Below are 18,290 nucleotides of genomic sequence, written 5' to 3' on the forward strand. Positions count from 1 at the left end.
CCGACGTGGCCTCCGCCAGACTCCCTACGTGTCCCTCGCCGCGCTCCGTCCGCCGTTCCTGCCCCCGCGAACCTGATTCCAAGATGGCAGCGCCCAGCGGAAGAAGGAATGGCAGCGGCGGCGCGAACTTGTGGGTCTCGCTGCTCCTGGCGGCCGCGGCGCTGAGGCCGGTGGAGACGGTGTCCGAGCCCACGACGGTGGCGTTTGACGTGCGGCCTGGCGGCGTGGTGCATTCTTTCTCCCAGAACGTGGGCCCTGGGGTAAGTACCTCAGACACCCCGGGGGCTTGAGGAATGGTGCTAGCCGGGGCATGGCCTGGGGAGGGGGAGCTGACCGGCGGGGTCGGGGGTGGGACCGGGGGGCGGCCCCGGCGTGGGCAGGGCCTGAGGGTAGGAGGCGGGACTTGGATTAAGAGGAGGTGGGGCTCCTGGGGGCTGGCTTCTTTGAGGGGGCTGAGTCTCTAGCCTCAGTCCCTAACTCATCTCACTTGCCCATCGTGCCCAAGCAGCCCCATCCCTCAGACTGAAGTGTTGTTCTGCAGTCGCTCAGTTGTGTCCGAGTCTCCGACCCCATGGACTGCAACACACCAGGCTTCCCTTTCCTGCACTATCTCCCCGAGTTTGCTCAAACTCGTGTCCATTGAGTCAGTGATGCTATCCAACCATCTCGTCGTCTGTCGCCCCCTTCTCCTCCTGCCTTCTATCTTTCCCAGCATCAGGATCTTTTCTTATGAGTCGGCTCTTCACATCAGTTGGTCAAAGTACTGGAGCTTCAGCTTCAGTGTCAGTCATTCGTTCTTCCAGTGAGTATTCGGAGTTGATTTCCTTCAGGATTGTCTGGTTTAGACTCAAGTGAGCCCCTCCTTATTGGAGGGCAGGATGGGCCCAGAGGTAGGGAGAGGAGAGCGGGAGGCCCAGGGGCATATGCTTCCAGACCCCACAGAAAGTCGTTCTGCCTCAGCTCTGACCAGGAAGGAAGTGGACAGATGTTGCTTTTCCTTCCATTGCACAAGGTCCCCCATCTTTTTCATTGAAATCTGAGGCCAGACCCTCCTTATCTAGAGGCAGCAGGCCTAGGTCTAGTCTAGCCCATCCTCAGCTTGTTGGAGAAATTGCTTCCTCTCTCAGTCCCCCTTTCCAGTCTAACAATGATATCAATAGTCACTATTTGTTTATTTCTTTCTTATAACCTGATATTTTGCTAGATTCTTTATGTGAGGCCCATTTTCCAGGTGAAGAAACAGAAAGCTTTGCCCTTGCCCAAGGCCCACAGCGGAGCAGAGATGTGGACACAGGGACCCCAGGGGTCCCTAATTCCAGATTTCATGTTCCTAAATGGGTGGGTGCTGGAAGAGATGTGATCTCCCCCTTCTAGAAGCCACATGGGTTGTTTGTCCAGAGCCAGGAGATCCCCAAGCGGGGAGGCTGGTGGGGGAGTTTCAGGCCTCCAAGGACATCGGCCTCCAGGGACATCAGCCAGAAGGCTCTGACTCTACCTCCTCCCCCTAAGTGTAGATACTCAAAAGCAGGATCTTGATTCTGGATCTCAGAGGGACATTCAGAGACCCTGAAGCTCCAGCACTAACAATTATCTACTACCGAGACGTTTTTTCCTTCCATTCTCTAGGACAAATACACCTGTGTGTTCACCTATGCATCTCAAGGAGGGACCAATGAGGTGAGTTGTTCAAAACTCCATGTAGTTTAGTATGATAGCATCCATTGTCATACAGACATGCTATCTAGAGGACACTGGACTATTCTTGCCTAAGCGATAAAAGACAGTGCTCAAGTCCAATGGTGATGGCAGATTCTACTCATAATTCCATAGAGTGAACAGACATATGGACAGAAAGAGGGATGTGAGACCTGAATCTGCCGTTCTCACGAGCCTCCCTTAGCAGTATCGTGTTCATCTGTGCTGAGTAACACAGACTGAGCAGCTTAAAACAGTGCCCAATTATTATTGCATCATTATTTTTTTTTTTTTTCAATTATTTGGCTACCGTGGGTCTTTGTCGGGGCATGTGGGCTTCTCTAATTGTGGTGTATGGACTCTGGAGCACGAGGGCTCAGTAGTTGTGGCACGAGGGCTTAGTTACAGTATGTGAGATCTTAGTTCCCCAACCTGGGATAGAACCCAGGCTCCCTGCGTTGGGAGCATAGTCTTATCCACTGGACCTCAGAGGAAGTCCCTGTCCCATGGTTCTAAAGGTCAGAAGTCCCTGTCAGCTCAGCTGGATGCTTCACAAAACCAAGATCAAGGTGTCAGCCCGCCTGGGCTCTCACCTGCAGGCTCTGGAGAGAACCCTCTTCCAGACTGATTCAAGTTGTTGGCAGAACCTGGTTCCTTTCGGTGTGTGACTGAGGTCCTCAGTTCCTTGCTGGCTGGTTTCTCCAGCTGATGGCAGAAGATGGAGTGAGAGAGATTGGAAGCATAAGACAGGTATAGTGCACCACAGCTGACTTTGAGGAGGTAGGATGTGTGGCCTCTAGAAGCTCAGAGCAGCCCCTGGCTGGTAGCAGGGAAATCAGGGCTTCAGCCCTCCAGTCACAAGGAACTGAACCCCACCACAACCAGGTGCGTCGGAAGAGGACCCTAATCTCCAGATCTCTAGCTGGGAATGCAGTCTGGCTTCCAATCTTATTTCATTTATTTCATTGACCGGGCCATGCAGCACATGGGATCTCAGTTCCCCAACCAGGGATCAAACCCACGTCCCCTGGATTGCAAGGCAGAGTCTTAACCACTGGACCACCAGGGAAGCCCCTGGCTGACACTCTGATTTAGCTTGTGAGACTGAACAAACAACGCAGCCCTGCTACACCCAGATTTCTGACCTACAGAACTGTAAGCCAATGAATGGGTGTCGCTTTCAAGCTATTAAATCTGTGGTAATTCTTCACATAATGTAGTGAGTTGAATGAGGTCCTCCAAAAAAGATGTGTCCACATCTTACTTCCTAGAACCTGTGAATTTAGACAATGTCTAAATGTCCTCCAGTATCTGCTAGAGGACAAAATTACCCCCAGGCGAAAGCCACTGGGCAAGAATGATATGAAGTTGGGGCTTCCCTGGTGGTCCAGTGACTAAGACTCTGTGATCCAAATGCTGGAGACCTAGGTTCAATCTCTTGTCAGGGAACTAGATCCCACAAGCCCCAACTAAGACCCAGCGCAGCCAAATAAATAAATAGATAATTAAAATTAAAAAGTGACATGAAATCCACTTTCCTGATTTTGGATACATTCGATTTATAAATAAATGTCCCCCAGCAACAGAATTGTAATGAAATGTAGTGACCACCTGGTGACACCCTTCCCAGGGGAACCAAGGGTCGTTGCAGCCCTTCCCCCTGCCGCCAGGACCATGGGCATCCTGGGATTGTCCACCGCTCCCTCGGACACCTCCAGGCCTCGCTGCTTCTCTAAGCAGTCCAGTCCACTGTGGGGTGGTGACATGTGGTAGAACATTCTACCCCGGTCCATACCTCTTGGTAGAGCCATGCCCCTTCTTGGGCTCCTTCTCCTCATCAGTGCATTCCTTGCCTGTTTGGTTGTGAAAGTGAAACCGTCAGTTGCTCAGTCATGTCCAATTCTTTGCGACCCCATGGACTGTAACCTGCTAGGCTCCTCTGTCTGTGGAATTCTCCAGGCAAGAATACTGGCGTGGGTTGCTGTTTCCTTCTCCAGGGCATCTTCCCGACCCCTGGAACGAAACCAGGTTTCCTGCATTGCAGGCAGATTCTTTACTGTCCAAGCTACCGGGGAAGCCCATGGTTGTGTCCATGGTCAGTTCATAGGATAATAAAATCGTGATGTCCCCAGCCACCTAGCAGTTTACCAGGCGCACCGAGCGGTGCTAAGCCAGGCACATGTCACGTTTCATCTTCAGAACCCTGGGAGGCTGTCATTACCCCACTTCGCACATGAGGACATGGCAGCCTCTGAGGCTGAGGACCCAGGCCCCCTCAACTGGAATGTGACCGAGGTCCCCAAGGTGCAGACCTTTGACTACTACCCTGAGGTGGGACACAGCCTGCATCACCAGCAGTGCCTCCCTGACAGGACCCTGCAGGTGGACAGTTCACGGGAGAGCCAGGCTCACTCTTGGGACAGCGGCTGGGTCACAGATTCTGAGCCAGCAACAGGCTCAGTTCTTCCATTTTGGATGAGGGAATTCTTCCCAAAGGAAATACCTCAGAGCAGTCGTGTCCGGCATGACCTGTTCCAGCAGCACCAGCCAGAACTCTGGTCATCAGAGACTGCGGGCCACCAGCAGAGCATGGGAACACGACAGTGTGACCCACAGGCTCTCTGGCTGCTGGCCCACTGCCCCGGTGGCAGGAAACAGCCCACTGGATCCTCTGTATCTGCCTGTTAGAAATGAGAACTTACGTCCACACAAAGCTCACACGTGACTGTTCAGAGCAGCATGATTTGCCATAGCCAACAAGTGGAAGCCACCCAAGTGTCCCTCAACAGGTGATGAATGAACACAGCGTGGTCCCTCACACACAGGAGCATCACTCAGCAATGGAAAGGGGTGAGGCCCAGACACTCGCTACCACGTGGACAGATCCTGAGAACACGATGCTCAGTGAGAGAAGCAGGCACAGGAGGGCACACAGGGTGTGACTCCACTGGTGGGAAACGTCCAGAACAGGCCGATCCACAGACACAGTGGTTTCCTGGTTGTCAGGGCCTGGGGGAGTGAGTGTGGGTGACTGCTCATGGGTTTAGGACTTCTTTGGGGGATGGTGAGAACTGGATAGGGGTTTCTTTTGTGTCTCAAACAGCAAAGAATCTGCCTGCAATGCAGGAGACCCGGGTTCGATCCCTGGGCAGGAAGATCCCCGGGAAAAGAGAGTGGCTATACAGGTGATGGTTGCACAGCTTTGAAAGTACAAGGAAACACTGAAGTGTCCAATTAAAAAGAGCATATTGTGTATTATGTAAACTGTTTTTCAATAAAGCTGTTAAAGGTGAGTGAACTGTTGATACACATGCAACCACTCAGATTAATCAGACATGTGTTAGGTGGAGTCAGACTGACCGACTCAGGAGATGGTGGCCTGTGTGATTCCGCTCAGGCGGCGTTGTGCAAAGGCACAGCTATGAGGACAGAGCAGATGAGTGATGCCTGGGGATTTGCAGGAAGGGAATGACTGCACAGGGATGGTGAATAGACAGCTGGGGAGACAGAACTGACTTGTGTCGCAGTTGGGTAACTCAGAACAGACACAGTGACTTCCCTGGTGGTCCTGGTTAAGACTTCACCTTCCAATACAGGGGGTGAGTGTTCAATCCCTGGTTGAGGAACTAAGATCCCACATGCCTCCTGACCAAAAAACCAAAACATAAAACAAAAGCAATATTGTAACAAATTCAATAAAGACTTTAAAAATAGTCTACATCCAAAAATCTTAAAAAAATACACAAATGGGCCCATTTCACCATCTGTTACTTATCAGTATATCTTAATGAAAAACAATAGCGGTGACCATTTGGGCACTTAGGCCCTGATCTCCCCAGCCTTCCGGGGAAGGTCACAGAGGCTCTGTCTGAACCGGCTGCCTCAAAACACACCCTCATGTGAGTATCTGATGCCAAAATGTGAGCCTCACCAAGGGCACCTACCGCCCACCCTAGCCTGCAGCCTCAAGGCCACAGTCAAGTTCATTTAACAAACAACTCAGAGGGAGGTTGGCCATATTGCTAAGAAATGCTTGGTTTTAATTTAGTTTGCTTTCATAGTCTTAAAAAAAATGCTTAAAGATTTGCCTGTCATGGAACTTTTAAGAGCTATAGAACACCATCCCAGAGATATTTTACAGCATAAAACTGTGAGCCCTTGAAACTGTGGGCAGGAGTTTTTTTCCTGTTTGTTTTGTCCAGTTTTATTTTTTGGCCACACTGTGCAGCATGTGGGTTCTTAGTTCGCCGACCAGAGATCAAATCCACGCCCCCTGCGGTAGAAGTGCAGAGTCTTAACCACTGGACCCCCTGGGAAGTCCCAGTAGTTTTTAAATAGAAAATGAATATATGAGTCCACTTGCCTTGCCTGTCCCACCTAAGTGATTGGCTTCGGCCTTCATGCTGCAGGCAGGAGGCTTCTAAGTGACCATTTATTCCCATCATAATTAACATAAAAACGGCCTTGTTTTTACTAGTGGAAAAGCTCTAGTGTTAAAACAGCTTATCAGCAATTGGAATCCATCTTTTCTCTTTCAGAAAGATAAGACACTCTCATTTTACTAGTCAAGCTCAGAAACACCTCAGGCCACCAGACCTTGCATTTGGCCAACTTTTCGGAGGCCCTGAAAATGAGAATAAACTGGTAGTGGTGTGTTTTGGAACCATCTTAAAGTATGATCCTAGTTCCCTGACCAGGGGTCGAACCTGTGCCCCTGCAGTGGAAGCACAAAGACCTAACTACTGGTCCACCAGGCAAGTCCCTAAAGTATTATTTTCTTAATTTAATTTTTTAAAAAAGCTAATACGTGTCATTCAGAAAGAGAAAACCATGAAAAGCTCTCCGGCACCTTCCATCTGCCCAGCCCCCACCACGTCCTGTGTGTCACCATGGTTATTGCAGTCTTGCATCTTCTCTAAGAACTGCTCTGCACTTACACAAGCAAGCAGGAGGATACTGTCTTTCCTTCTTTTATTTTTCCCAACAGACTTTATTTTTTACAGCAAAATTGAGCAGGAGGCACAGGGATTTCCTGTATCCCTGTCCCCCCACCATCATCCCTGATCATGTGGATTTGTGAGGGTCAGTGAACCTGCACTGACACATCAGCACCCCAAGTCTAGAGTTGACATCGGGGTTCACTCCCGGTGCGGTGCAGGCTGTGTACCATGTGAGGCTGTGTGTCCTGGGTTGACCTGTCTGTCCTCTCTCCCCAGAAGTGGCAGATGAGTCTGGGGACCAGCGAAGACCACCAGCACTTCACCTGCACCATCTGGAGGTAAGCCAGGGTCCTGGGGGTGGGATTACCCCCTCCTCAGATGAGGCACCTTTGCTCTAGGCAGCCCACAGGCTGACAGAGTCCTGCGGCCCTCCAGGGTGGGGAGAGCTCCCTGGGAGGGCTCCCCAGGAGATCACCTTGACACTGAGGCTGAGAAGGGGTTGAGGGGGCAGGAGGCAGGGGCTGCAGCCCCCGGGAGAGGGGTCGGGCTCCCCAGACACTGCCCCCTTCTTCTTCACCCTCAGTTACATTCATCATTCAAGGGCTTAATCTCCTGCCCTGGGGCTGACACCATGCCCACCCTTCTTGTAACCCCACGGCCTGGAGCCCAGCTCGAGGAGCCTGAGAAGGAGGCGGTCAGGCCCCTGATGGGGAGGAGGGTCTACAGTGTCATCGGATCCTGGCCCTTCTCCTCTGGGCCCTGTGGCCTGGAATGGATCACCTGAGCAGAACTGATTTTTTTTTTAGCTGTGTTGGGTCTCAGTTTCTGCATGTAGGATCTTTGCTGCGGTGCAGGGGCTTCTCTTCTTGTGGCACACAGGCTTGGTAGTTGCATGACGGCTCAGTTGCTCCATGGCATGTGGGGTCGAACTGGCATCCCCTGCATTGGCGGGTGGATTCTTACTCACTGGACTGCCAGAGAGGTCCCGTAGAACCAATTTCTCAAGCATTGACACGTGTCCAACACAGCAGAAGTCCCAGCCACGCTCTCACCGTCAGGGACCGGAGTCAATCCAGGGGACAGATCAAGAAATGGGATATGATAGAGAGCAGAGAGGGTGACATTTAATCAAAGAAAACGCGTGCTGGCCTCGGTGCAGTCCCCGTCTCCTGCGAGATACCTTACACACAGCAGCAGTACCCCACTCCAGGGTACCGAGTAGTGTGAGGGTGGGAGCCTCATGTCCTCAACACGCCACCACCAGCCCTGTTGAGACCCTATCTGTGCCCCTTCCTGGCCTCAGAGGGAAGCATCTAGAGGAGAAGAGCCGGGGTGGGGCCCCCTCGTTACAGGTTAGTCATCCAAGCTGCATCCCCCTGCCTGTAGACAATCATCTCACATGGGCTTGGGAGTGCCAGCCCTCCAGCTGGGCACAGACTTGGGCCACACAGGCCCAGAGCAGGGTCCTCATCCTGCAGCCTCTTAGTTGACCCACCCAGCAGCAGCTCTTAGGGACACACTCAGCTGTAGACACCCTCCTCTGCTACCTAGTTAACCCCTGTACTCTCACCCTTTGGGCATGTTGCCCCGCCCCGCCCCCACTGCAAACCTGGGATGTTGTCCAGGGGATGACAAGTGTTCAGCAAATGGATGCAAGTGTTCCTGTCCTCAAACAGCTCCTGTGCAGAAAGGGAAGAGGCGTGTCCATCGTGGAGCTGGAAGAATGTTCTGGCAAAGAGCAGATCATGTTGAGGGCACCCAGTCTGTCCTTCCCCAAAATGGAATCCCCAAATAGATTCTTAGGGAGCGGGGGACACGTAGCCCCAGGCTGATCTGTCTCCCAACCTTTCTTCGCAGGCCCCAGGGCAAGTCCTACCTGTACTTCACGCAGTTCAAGGCAGAGGTGCGGGGTGCCGAGATCGAGTACGGCATGGCCTACGTGAGTGTCGCCCAGACTGGGGGCTGCCTGGCTGGCCCACCATGGACTGTGCCTTGAAGACCCCCAGGTGGGGGGTGGGGAGGCGGCAATAATGAGGAGATGGATACCAAGCCCTTAGAGGGAGGCCTGGGGGTCGCAGGTTGCAGTACCCAGAGGGGATCCCAGTTGGCCCCTAGAGACCAGTCTTCCTCCAGTAAGGCTTTACCAGCCTCCTGCTTACGTCCCCTGCTGGCCAAGCTGGCAGGAAGTCAGGAGGCAGGGGGGCTCAGATCTGGGGATGGGGCGGAAGTGGGCCCAGAGGGCAGGCTCACTGGTATTGGGAGGGCCCCACGTCCTTTGGCCCCAGTGAGCTGTGGTTCACGGCTCAGCCAGCACCTTCCGCCGTGCTCCTGACCCACACAACCCCCTTCAGAGCCTGGCCACTCTGCAGAGCCCATGACTACTTCTGCATCCGAGTTGGGAATAGTTTGAAAACCACTTTATCAGCCCAAGAAGCAGAACCAACAAGAGACAGACATGAGAGATTCACTGTAGGAACTGGCTTCTGCTGTGGGGGCCTGGCTGTTGGAGGGGATTCGTCCAGGGCATCCCCAGAGCATCAAGGACCGTCTCTTTGACTTAAAGTTAGCTCAGGATGAACCTCTGTCACAGCAGTGCCCCCCCGCCCCAGCAGCCCCCACCAGGGTCTGATTGCCTAATGCTACCATGGCTCCTTCCATTTGACACATCAGACTGACCATCAGTCTGTTAACTCATCACTCTCTTGGGTCTCTTCTCACTTTGCATGCATTCATGCTCAGTCACGTCCAAATCTTTTGGAACCCCATGGACTATAGCCTGCCAGGCCCCTCTCTGTCCATGAGGAGTCTCCAGGCAAGAATACTGGAGTGGGTTGCCATACCCTCCTCCAGGGGATCTTCCCGACCCAGGGAATTGAACCCACATCTCTTACCTCTCCTGCATTGGCAGGTGGAGTCTTTAACACTCCACCACCTGGGAAACTCCACTTCTTAAAGAACAGGTGCCTGGCAGGCTACAGTCTATGGGGTCGCAAGAGTCAGACACGACTTAGTGACTAAACAACCACAAAATTGTGTCTAAAGTAATCTATTCTTACTATAAAACTCCATTATTCTAACTGATCTGAGAAAGACACAGTTCTGATTTTTAAAAATTACATTCAAGAGACTGCCATGCTTGTATGCCATTTCCATACATCAGCTAAAGGGAAAAACTGAATTAGATGCCTCCCTCCTTGGATTTGCAGCAAGGCATGAGGTTTGAAGCCAGTTGATGATCTCGTAAGTGGATTAACCCGCCACTTCCACCGGATTCTCTTTTCTGTGCTTAAAAAAGCATCTCAAGTCTGTCATCTCTGCTGCTCCAGGAAGCAAACCGAGCCGTGTTCTTTCCTGATTAGAAAAGTTTCCACTTGTTCTCTTTCAGTCGAAAGCTGCTTTTGAGAAAGAGAGTGACGTTCCATTGAAAAATGAGGAGTTTGAGGTGACCAAAACAGCAGGTAGGTGGAGGGGTTTGTGGGGCTGGAAACCAGGTTCTCTAGCAGGGAAGGTGAGAGAGGGGACAAGACCCCCATGAGGGGTCGATCCAGGGACCACTGGTGAGAGGAGGCGGCTATCCCTCCTGTAAAAAGGGCCGTCTGGTAAATATTTTCGGTTTTAGGGGCAGACACCCCCCTTTGAAATAACTTGATCTGCCCCTGCAGGGCCAAGTCAGGCATGAACCACTAGTCAATCAATGCATGTGGGTGGCTGCATGCTAATAAGACCTTGTTTTGTGAACACTGACTTGTGAATGTCATACTACATTCCCATACCACAGGATGCCGTGTTCCCTTTGATTTCTGTTTATAAATGTAGAAGCCACTGCTCACAGGTGGCAGGCACGCTTGGCCCGTCCCTTGCAGAGAACAGAGGGTGTAAAAGTCTGCTCAGCTCCACAGTGGGGAATGGGGGAGGGGGCGTCCTGGGCCCTGTGACAGGTTCAGGCATCGAAGTTGGGACCTCATGTGCGCCGCATGACTGGAGAGGCAAGGGCGTCACATCCTGAGGCTCCGAGACCCCTGTGACCTCTGACCCCTGTTCAGCTACAGCCATGCAAGCCAAATGCAGAACAGAAAGAGTGGGTGCTAGACTTGGGGCTCGGAGGGGTGAGAGCAATGGGGGATGAGTGAGTGAGACAGTGGACATGGAGTTAAGCTGAGTCAGGGAGCCTGAGAGTCCTGAGGGACAGGGGAGAAGTGAGATGAGGAACCCATGTGGCCATGGGTGTCACCAGGCAGCAAAGTGGAGAGTGGGAGGGGAGGGAATGTGGTGGTGTGATTGGGGGTTTTAGGAGGGCCTGGAAGGAGGCCTGCCCTGCCCACAGGTCCTCCAGGGAACAGGGCCTATTCAGAGTGGAGATCAAGGACAGAGGGGCCTGGGATGCTGGCAGACCCTGAGCCCCAGGGAGCACCAATGGGGAGGATAGACAGGGAATGGGAGGCAGGCTGGGGCTGCAGAGCAGGGCATGGCCAGACAAGTTTGCCAGGGCAAACTTCTGACCCCCAGCTGTTCTCAATGTGGCAGAAATAATCACAGCTTTTTCCACCTCAGCCTCTCCCGTGGCCTCTCGTTTCCCTCCAGTCAGGCCCTCGACTTCCCCACCTTTCCCTGTCCATCACCCATAAGCCTCTCAGGGCCAGGAGCCTATCCTTATGGAGTCCACTTGGAGGCCCCTCCACTGCCCTGCCCACATTGTTGCCCCCACCCCACCCCCCAGCTCAGGACCCAGAGGACTTGCAGAGGCGAGCGCCAACCCAGGGTCTCTTCCTTTGCAGTGTTCCACAGGCCTGGGGCCTTCAAGGCTGAGCTGTCCAAGCTGGTGATCGTGGCCAAGGCAACACGCAGTGAACTGTGACCTGAAGCCCCTCTGAGGGTAGCTTTTCCTCCTCTCTCCGCAAGGAGCTGGACCCCCAGAAGGCCCAGTACTTGTTTTCTAGGTTGGATGGGGGGGCTCTTGGTTTTCTGTCCCAGCTGATGTTGCCCTGTTTGGAGGACAGCTAAGGCCCCAGAATGGAGTCTGGAGGGCTAGGACTCACCTGGCTCCCACCTTCCCTCACCCTGAAGATTGTGGGTCTGAGACCCACTGCTCTTCTCATCAGAAGAGACATCAGAACACATGGCCAGGGGAACAGGGGGGCGTCTCCCTGGAATCATGGCTTTTGTGAAGCCAGGGCATCACCTCCTCCCCGCTGGGATCAGGCCAGGCTCCAGGATGTTCTGCGGGGGAGCCCCCAGCCGCCTGAGACCCCACACCAGCCGCCTTCTCACTCCCCAGGGGACCAACTTTCATACTGGGCAGCAATGAAATGTTCTTTCATATTTAAATAAATAAGACAACTAAAAAGCACCCACAGTCTTGGCATCCAGCGCTGGTGGCCTCCCCCCCGCCACCGGCTGGGCTTGCAGGGCTGGGATCCCCTACTTTCCTTTGCTGCTGAAGACGGGCGAACTGAGTCACCCCCGGGCAGAGGGAACCTCCTGGTAGGACTTTCCTGCAGGTGCAGATGTACTGGACCTGAGGCAGCCTCACCAAGGCTCACATGGCCTCACCTGTGGGGCCACTCCTAGCTGAAGGGGAATGCACCAGGGAAGACTGGCTCTTCTTTTTTTTTTTGGCATGGCATGTGGGATCTTATTTTCCCAGCCAGGGATTGAACCAGCGTCCCCTGCTTTGGATGTGTGGAGTCTTAACCACTGGACCACCAGGCAAGTTCCCAGACCATCTGTTCTGTGCCCTATAGTTGGCTCTGCTTATTTTTTTGGAAGCTGGATTGCAAACTCAGTGACTTAAAAAAAATAACAAAACACCCACAGGCAAACAAAAATAAATAAATGAAATCCCCAAATGCCTCAGCCAGTCCTAGCAGCAGGGCCTGGGAGTCTGACCCCCACTGGACTGTCTGCCTGGCCTCTGACCAGGAGGAAAGAAACCTGTGGCTGTGAATCGGGTCCTTGATGATCAGAATCACCGCATTGGGCTGGCTGAGGCCTCTCTGTGTCTGTCACTCACCTGGCCCGCCCCTCGTGCTGTTGAGGAGCCAGGCGCTGCTGGGACCCCGCCAGCCAGAGAAGAAGCCGCTGACCGAGGGCATGGGATCCAGCCCCAGGGCTCCAGCACTACTGGTGTAGGAGCCATTCCAAGGGAGGTGCAAGCAAGAAAAACAGCTGCACTCAGAACCAGTAATGACTGACAGGGACCTTGGGCCCACAGGACTTGAGGAAAGAACCAGCAGCCTCAATGGTCAAGTGCACATGACCTGTGCCATTTCGGGAGCACCTCTTTTGTTCAGTTGCTCAGTTATGTCTGACTCTTTGTGACTCCATGTTCCACAGCATGACAGGCTTCCCTGTTCTTCACCATCTCGTGGAGCTTGCTCAAACTCCTGTCCATTGATTCGGTGATGCCATCCAACCATCTCGTCCTCTGTCCTGTCGCCCCCTGGACAGTACAACAGAGCAGCTCTGGACGCACACAAGTCCTTGGGGACGCTCGCTTAACTGAGCACGGCACCCTGCAGGTTTCAACAGGGCCAGGAGACGCTTGCCTGGGGCTGCCTGCAGAAGCTAGGCAGCAGGACAGAGCCAGAGGCAATGGTGCTCCCTGGGCCTAAGCTACGTGAGGAGACCCCAGCCAAGAGCGGTACTGAGTTTTGTACGGTCGGTTGGGAATAACTTACCACTTCCACATCCCGGGTGCTAGCAGAGGCAGAGCGCTGGGTGCGATGTGGCGGGGCAGGGCAGAGCATCTCTGGACACAAAGAAGCCTCCCCTTTACCCCAAGGGCCTGGTGAGCAGAGCCGCCCCGCCGCAGGTCACAATGAGGAGCGGTACCAAGCCCCCTCTGTGCTGCCAAAGCCAAGCTGTGCCACCTCTGCTAGGGTGTCATCAAGCCCAGCGGGAATTCAGCCTGCCAGCAGCCTGTGAACCTATGACATTTGTGTGCAATCTGGAGTTATTTTCTTTTTTTATTTCGGCTGTGCTGTGTCTTCGTTGCCATGCTCAAGCTTAAGTTGCCCTGTGGCAGGTGGGATCTTAGTTCCTGGACCGCAGATGGAGGCTGTGTTCTCTGCATTGGAAGGCAGATTCTCAACCACTGGACCACCAGGGAAGTCCCCAAACTTGATTTTTAATAGGTAGAAACCCCGGGCAGGTGAGAGAAGGCTATCAGATGCTTTTATTTACATAGTTCTCTTTGGTTCTTTTTAAAATTCTTTTTATTTGGCTGCACCAGGTCTTTGTTGTGGTACGTGGGATCTAGTACCCTGACCAGGGACTGAACCCGGGCCCCCGCATTGGAAGTGTGGAGTCTTAGCCACTGGACCACCAGGGAAGTCCCGGTTCTTTTTTTTTTCTAAATTAAATCTCAAGTGTATGAAAAGAGTCAAGACAACAAGTCCAAAGCCTTGTCACGTGGATGTCCTTCAGCCAGCAGAGCAGAGGGCAAAGAATTTCATCTGGGGCTTCTCGGTGTAATCAAAATACACGTTTGTTCTTGAACTTGAGGATCTGTCTCTTGGCACACAAAGGGGGTAAGTTGCTTTGGAAGTCGAAGGTAGAGAGGGGAACAGCTGACTGTTGGGTGGAAGCCTTTGGCTTTTTCAGGGCAGCCGAAACCAAACAGAAATGCTGCCCTGGATCTGGGGTCCTAATCTACTAGCCAGCCCAGCAGGCCATGGAGAGGCAAAAGGGAGTGGTGAGGACTGTGGCAGAGCAAAGACAGGCCGCCTCTGCAGCTTCACCAACGGGCAGTGCAGGTGAGTTTTCTAGAGTTTTCAAGATCCACTGATAGATTGGGACATGCAATTTCCTTGGTTTCAAGTGTTGGCAACTAATTCCAAATGTCTCAAACACTGAATGAGGCTAAGCAAACCCATCTTCTCACCTAATACGGCCTGCAGCCCTCCTGTTGGCAGTGTTTCCCCTAAACAGACCAGATTCTACAGAAATGGACACTGTTCCCCCTCCCTCAGGGTACTCAAAACAACCCGACACAGCCAGACCTGCAGGGGGCTTCACAATCTTTTACAACCTGTGCCCACTTCCAACCAACAGATTGCAGATACCCCCCACACCCCCACGTGTCCATCCATGCCCCAAGTTAAGCATTGTCCCACCTGCTGGGTGTTGCCAAAGCCAAGGTTTGTTGAGCTTTGTCTCTGAGGCCTGTCTTATAAAAACAAGTGTTTATGTGTATTTGTTTTCCAAATATGAAATGATCCTTTAAAAACAGACATGTGTCTCAGATGGCTTTCCCAACGGCCTTCATCGGAGGCGCACTCTGACCACTCCCTCCTGGGAGTCAGGGCCACGATGCCAAGCAGACAGAGGGGCATCCTCACCAGTAGGCCTGAGCCCACCACAGCCCTCACCACGGCTCCCTGGCGTCATTTTCTGAGCTGCGGAGCAAAGTGCCCAGCCTGGGAGGCTGAGACAACGGAAGCTTGTTTGCTTAGCTCAGGAGGCCCGACATCAAGGTGTGGGCTGGGCCGGTGTCCCAGGCTGTCTCCCAGCTTTTGGTGCTGGCTTGCAGCTCTTGGCATTCCTTGTCTTATAGACACATCCGCCCAGTCTCTGCCTCCACCTTCACATAGCATTCTCCCTCTTGACTCTGTGCACATGTCCCCTTCTCAAAAGGACCCCAAGTCATGGTGGATTAGGGGCTGTCTGGCTCCAATATGAACTCATGGCAACCAATTACATCAGCAATCACCCAATTTTCAGATCAGGTCACATTCACAGGTCCCAGGGGTTAGGACTTCATCTGGGAAATGGGAGGTGGGGTGGGGTGAGACAGTTCACTCTGTAACACCCCCTTTCTCCTGGTTCCCTGTGACCCTCTCTGCGGGAATGAAAAAGCCCAAGTAACACTGAAGTGAGAAGCCCCCAGCTGTCAGAGACACCCAGTGATTTGAGGGGTACAGACGGTGGCTTAAGGGGCATAGTTCAGATGGTGCCAGAGCAGGCAGGGGTCTCCAGGTGCCTGGGAGAGGCCGCAGGCACAGGCAGACTGAGCCGGGCTCTAAGCCCGGTGAGACTGGGCCCGAGGACAGGGGACCCGGGTCTTTGGAGCTGCACAGTCACCTGTGTGTGTGTGTTGGGCGAGGGGTGATTGGCCAGAGTCAGACAGGAAGGAAAGGGTTAGCTCCGTCCCACTTAAAGCTGCGCCCCCTGCAAGCAACCGCAGCGGTTCGGAGGTTGTCATATGCTGTCCTCATCCAGCATCCGGGTGAGGCCGTCGCAGATCCGGCGCAGGTGGGAGCGGTAGGGCTCGGCGGGGCTGTAGAGCGCCGCCAGGAAGTCGCAGTCGGCCAGGTGGCCGAACACGTGGTTGATGCGGCCGTGGGACTTGGCGGTCAGGTGCGCGCCGGCCGCCTGGTGCAGCAGGTCCCGGCACTCGAGCAGGGCGGCGGCCAGCACGCGCCGGTCGAAGGTGAAGTCCACCTGGTGGAAGCTGACAGCGGTCATGGCCAGGCGGCGCGCCTGCTGCCGCAAGCGCTGCAGCCGCGCCAGCTCCTCGGCGCCCAGCTGCCCGGCGCGCAGCAGGACGCCCAGCTTCACCGCCACCTTGACCAGGTTCTTGACCAGCTTCTGGGCCTCCTTGCGGCTGCGGGTGAACTCCTTGGTGGCGCGGTACAACTCGTCCAGCACCTCGCTGCTGGTGTCGTCAATGAAGGCGGACGCCACTGCCCGGGAGGCCATCTTGCTCAGGAGCTTCTTCTGGGCCTGGAGGGCCAGGCTCTTGGTGCTGAAGGTGTCCATCTGTCCTGCGAGGGGAGACACACAGACCTGCCGTCAGCCCGCGGGGCCCAGCTGTGAGGGGCTTTCAGGGGCAGGCAGCTAATGCTGGAGATCTGTCTTCCCCATCCAAGAAATGGGCGCGCGCCACCAGCCTATCCCCAGGGGAGCCCACGTACCCACACCACAGAGGTACTGGGTGTGCAGAGCTGACTGGGAGACCTTTCCTCCCCCCTGCACCAAACACAGCAAGTGCCGCCATCTGCGATGCTGCAAGAGCCCTTAGCAGGGGCTCCTCAGCAGATCAAGAAGGCCCTGGACAAAGGGACAGGTAACAAGATGGGGAGGGAATCCCAGGCAGGAAGATTACGGAGCTCCAAGGCCTAGGGAAGAGAAATTCAGAGTTGTTGGAGGACCGGATGCAGAAACTTGTGAACAAATAGCAAAAGCTATTTTTAGGAAAAGCTTGTAAAAACAAACAACATTCACACTGAAGAGATAATGACCCAAGGGACCCTAAGGGACCTAAGGGAATTTGTTTCTTAAAGGAATTAATGTGTAGTGGTAAAATCTGGGCAGGGCCTTCTGTTATGGTTTATTACAGAATATAGATCCCTGTGTTATACCCTAGGACCTGTGGTTTAGCCATTTCTGTAAACAATACTTTGCACCTACTTTTCCCAAACTCCCAACTAATCCCAGACTTGCAACTGCAAGTCTGTTGTCTATGTCTTTATTTTTGGCTGTTCTGGGTCTTTGTTGCTTCGTGGGCTTTCTCTAGTTGTAGCAGGTGGGGGCTACTCTAGTTGCGGATCACAGACTTCTCATTGCGATGGCTTCTTTTTTTTCTGAGCTTGGGCTCTAGGCACATAGGGTTCAGTAGTTGTGACAGACAGGCTTAGTTGCTCCATGGCATGTCGGATCTTCCAAGATCAGGGATTGAACCTGTGTCTCCTGCATTGGCAGGCAGATTCTTAAACTGCTCCACCAGGGAAGTCCTGTTCTCTATGTCTGTGGGTCTGTTTCTGTTTCGTTCAGTTCAGTTCATTCACTCACTCATGTCCCATCTTTGCGACCCCATGGACTGCAGCACTGCCAGGCTTCCCTGTCCATCACCAACTCCCAGAGCTTGCTCAGACTCATGTCCATCGAGTTGGTGATGCCATCCAACCATCTAATCCTCTGTCTTCCTCTTCTCCTCCTGCCTTCGATCTTTCCCACATCAGGGTCTTTTCCAGTGAGTTAGTTCTTGCATCAGGTGGCCAAAGTATTGGAGCTTCAGCTTCAGCATCAGTCCTTCCAGTGAATATTCAGGACTGATCTCCTTTAGGATGGACTGGTTGGATCTCCTTGCAGTCCAAGGGACTCTCAAGAGTCTTCTCCAACACCACAGTTCAAAGACATCAATTCTTCCACGCTCAGCTTTCTTTATAGTCCAACTCTCACATCCATACATGACTACTGGAACAACCATAGCTTTAACTAGACAGACTTTTGTAGGCATAGTAATGTCTCTGCTTTTTAATATGCTGTCTAGGTTGGTCATAGCTTTTCTTCCAAGGAGCAAGCGTCTTTTAATTTCCCGGCTGCAGTCACCATCTGCAGTGATTTTGGAGCCCCCAAAAATAGTCTGTCACTGTTTCCATGTTCCCCATCTATTTGCCATAAAGTGATAGGACAAGATGCCATGATTCTAGTTTTCTGAATGTTGAGTTTTAAGCCAGCTTTTTCACTCTCCTCTTTCACTTTCATCAAGAGGCTCTTGAGTTCTTCATTTTCTGCCATAAGGGTGGTGGTATCTGCGTATCTGAGGTTATTGATATTTCTCCCGGCAATCTTGATTTCCAGCTTGTGCTTCTTCAGCCCAGCATTTCTCATGATATATTCTGCATATAAGTTAAATAGGCAGGGTGACAATAT

At 53.1% G+C, this 18,290-nt stretch overlaps 2 protein-coding genes across 7 annotated transcripts in view; one reads left to right on the plus strand and one right to left on the minus strand.

Moving 5' to 3' along the window:
- MYDGF (myeloid derived growth factor) lies at positions 1 to 11,982 on the plus strand. The gene is made up of 6 exons (XM_061422590.1): positions 1 to 260; positions 1,627 to 1,677; positions 6,912 to 6,973; positions 8,493 to 8,574; positions 10,021 to 10,093; positions 11,411 to 11,982. The coding sequence occupies exons 1-6, from the start codon at positions 84 to 86 to the stop codon at positions 11,488 to 11,490; spliced, it is 525 nt and encodes a 174-aa protein (XP_061278574.1). The 5' UTR covers positions 1 to 83; the 3' UTR covers positions 11,491 to 11,982.
- Positions 6,650 to 18,290, minus strand: part of TNFAIP8L1 (TNF alpha induced protein 8 like 1) — a 26,414-nt gene continuing 14,773 nt past the window's right edge. For 2 of the 6 annotated variants that reach the window (XR_009737436.1, XR_009737439.1), the window contains 2 exons: positions 12,646 to 16,399; positions 6,650 to 8,314 (listed from right to left, as the gene is read on the minus strand). Coding sequence is in view for 1 of the 6 variants with exons in the window: in XM_061422589.1 (XP_061278573.1) it covers positions 15,834 to 16,394 (561 nt within the window). In the remaining 5 variants the exon portion in view is untranslated. Of the gene's footprint in view, positions 8,364 to 12,235; positions 16,400 to 18,290 lie in introns of those variants that run through there. The other 4 variants (XR_009737438.1, XR_009737440.1, XR_009737437.1 and 1 more) reach the window with 4 other exon arrangements.

Source organism: Bos javanicus, chromosome 7 (genome assembly GCF_032452875.1).
Source record: "Bos javanicus breed banteng chromosome 7, ARS-OSU_banteng_1.0, whole genome shotgun sequence".
NCBI lineage: Eukaryota > Metazoa > Chordata > Mammalia > Artiodactyla > Bovidae > Bos > Bos javanicus.

Coding starts and splice junctions, on each gene's coding strand:
- MYDGF (XM_061422590.1), top strand. CDS start 84: ATGGCAGCGCCCAGCGGAAGAAGGAATGGCAGCGGCGGCGCGAACTTG. Junction 1,678..6,911: donor CTCAAGGAGGGACCAATGAG/GTGAGTTGTTCA, acceptor CTCTCTCCCCAG/AAGTGGCAGATGAGTCTGGG. Junction 8,575..10,020: donor TCGAGTACGGCATGGCCTAC/GTGAGTGTCGCC, acceptor GTTCTCTTTCAG/TCGAAAGCTGCTTTTGAGAA.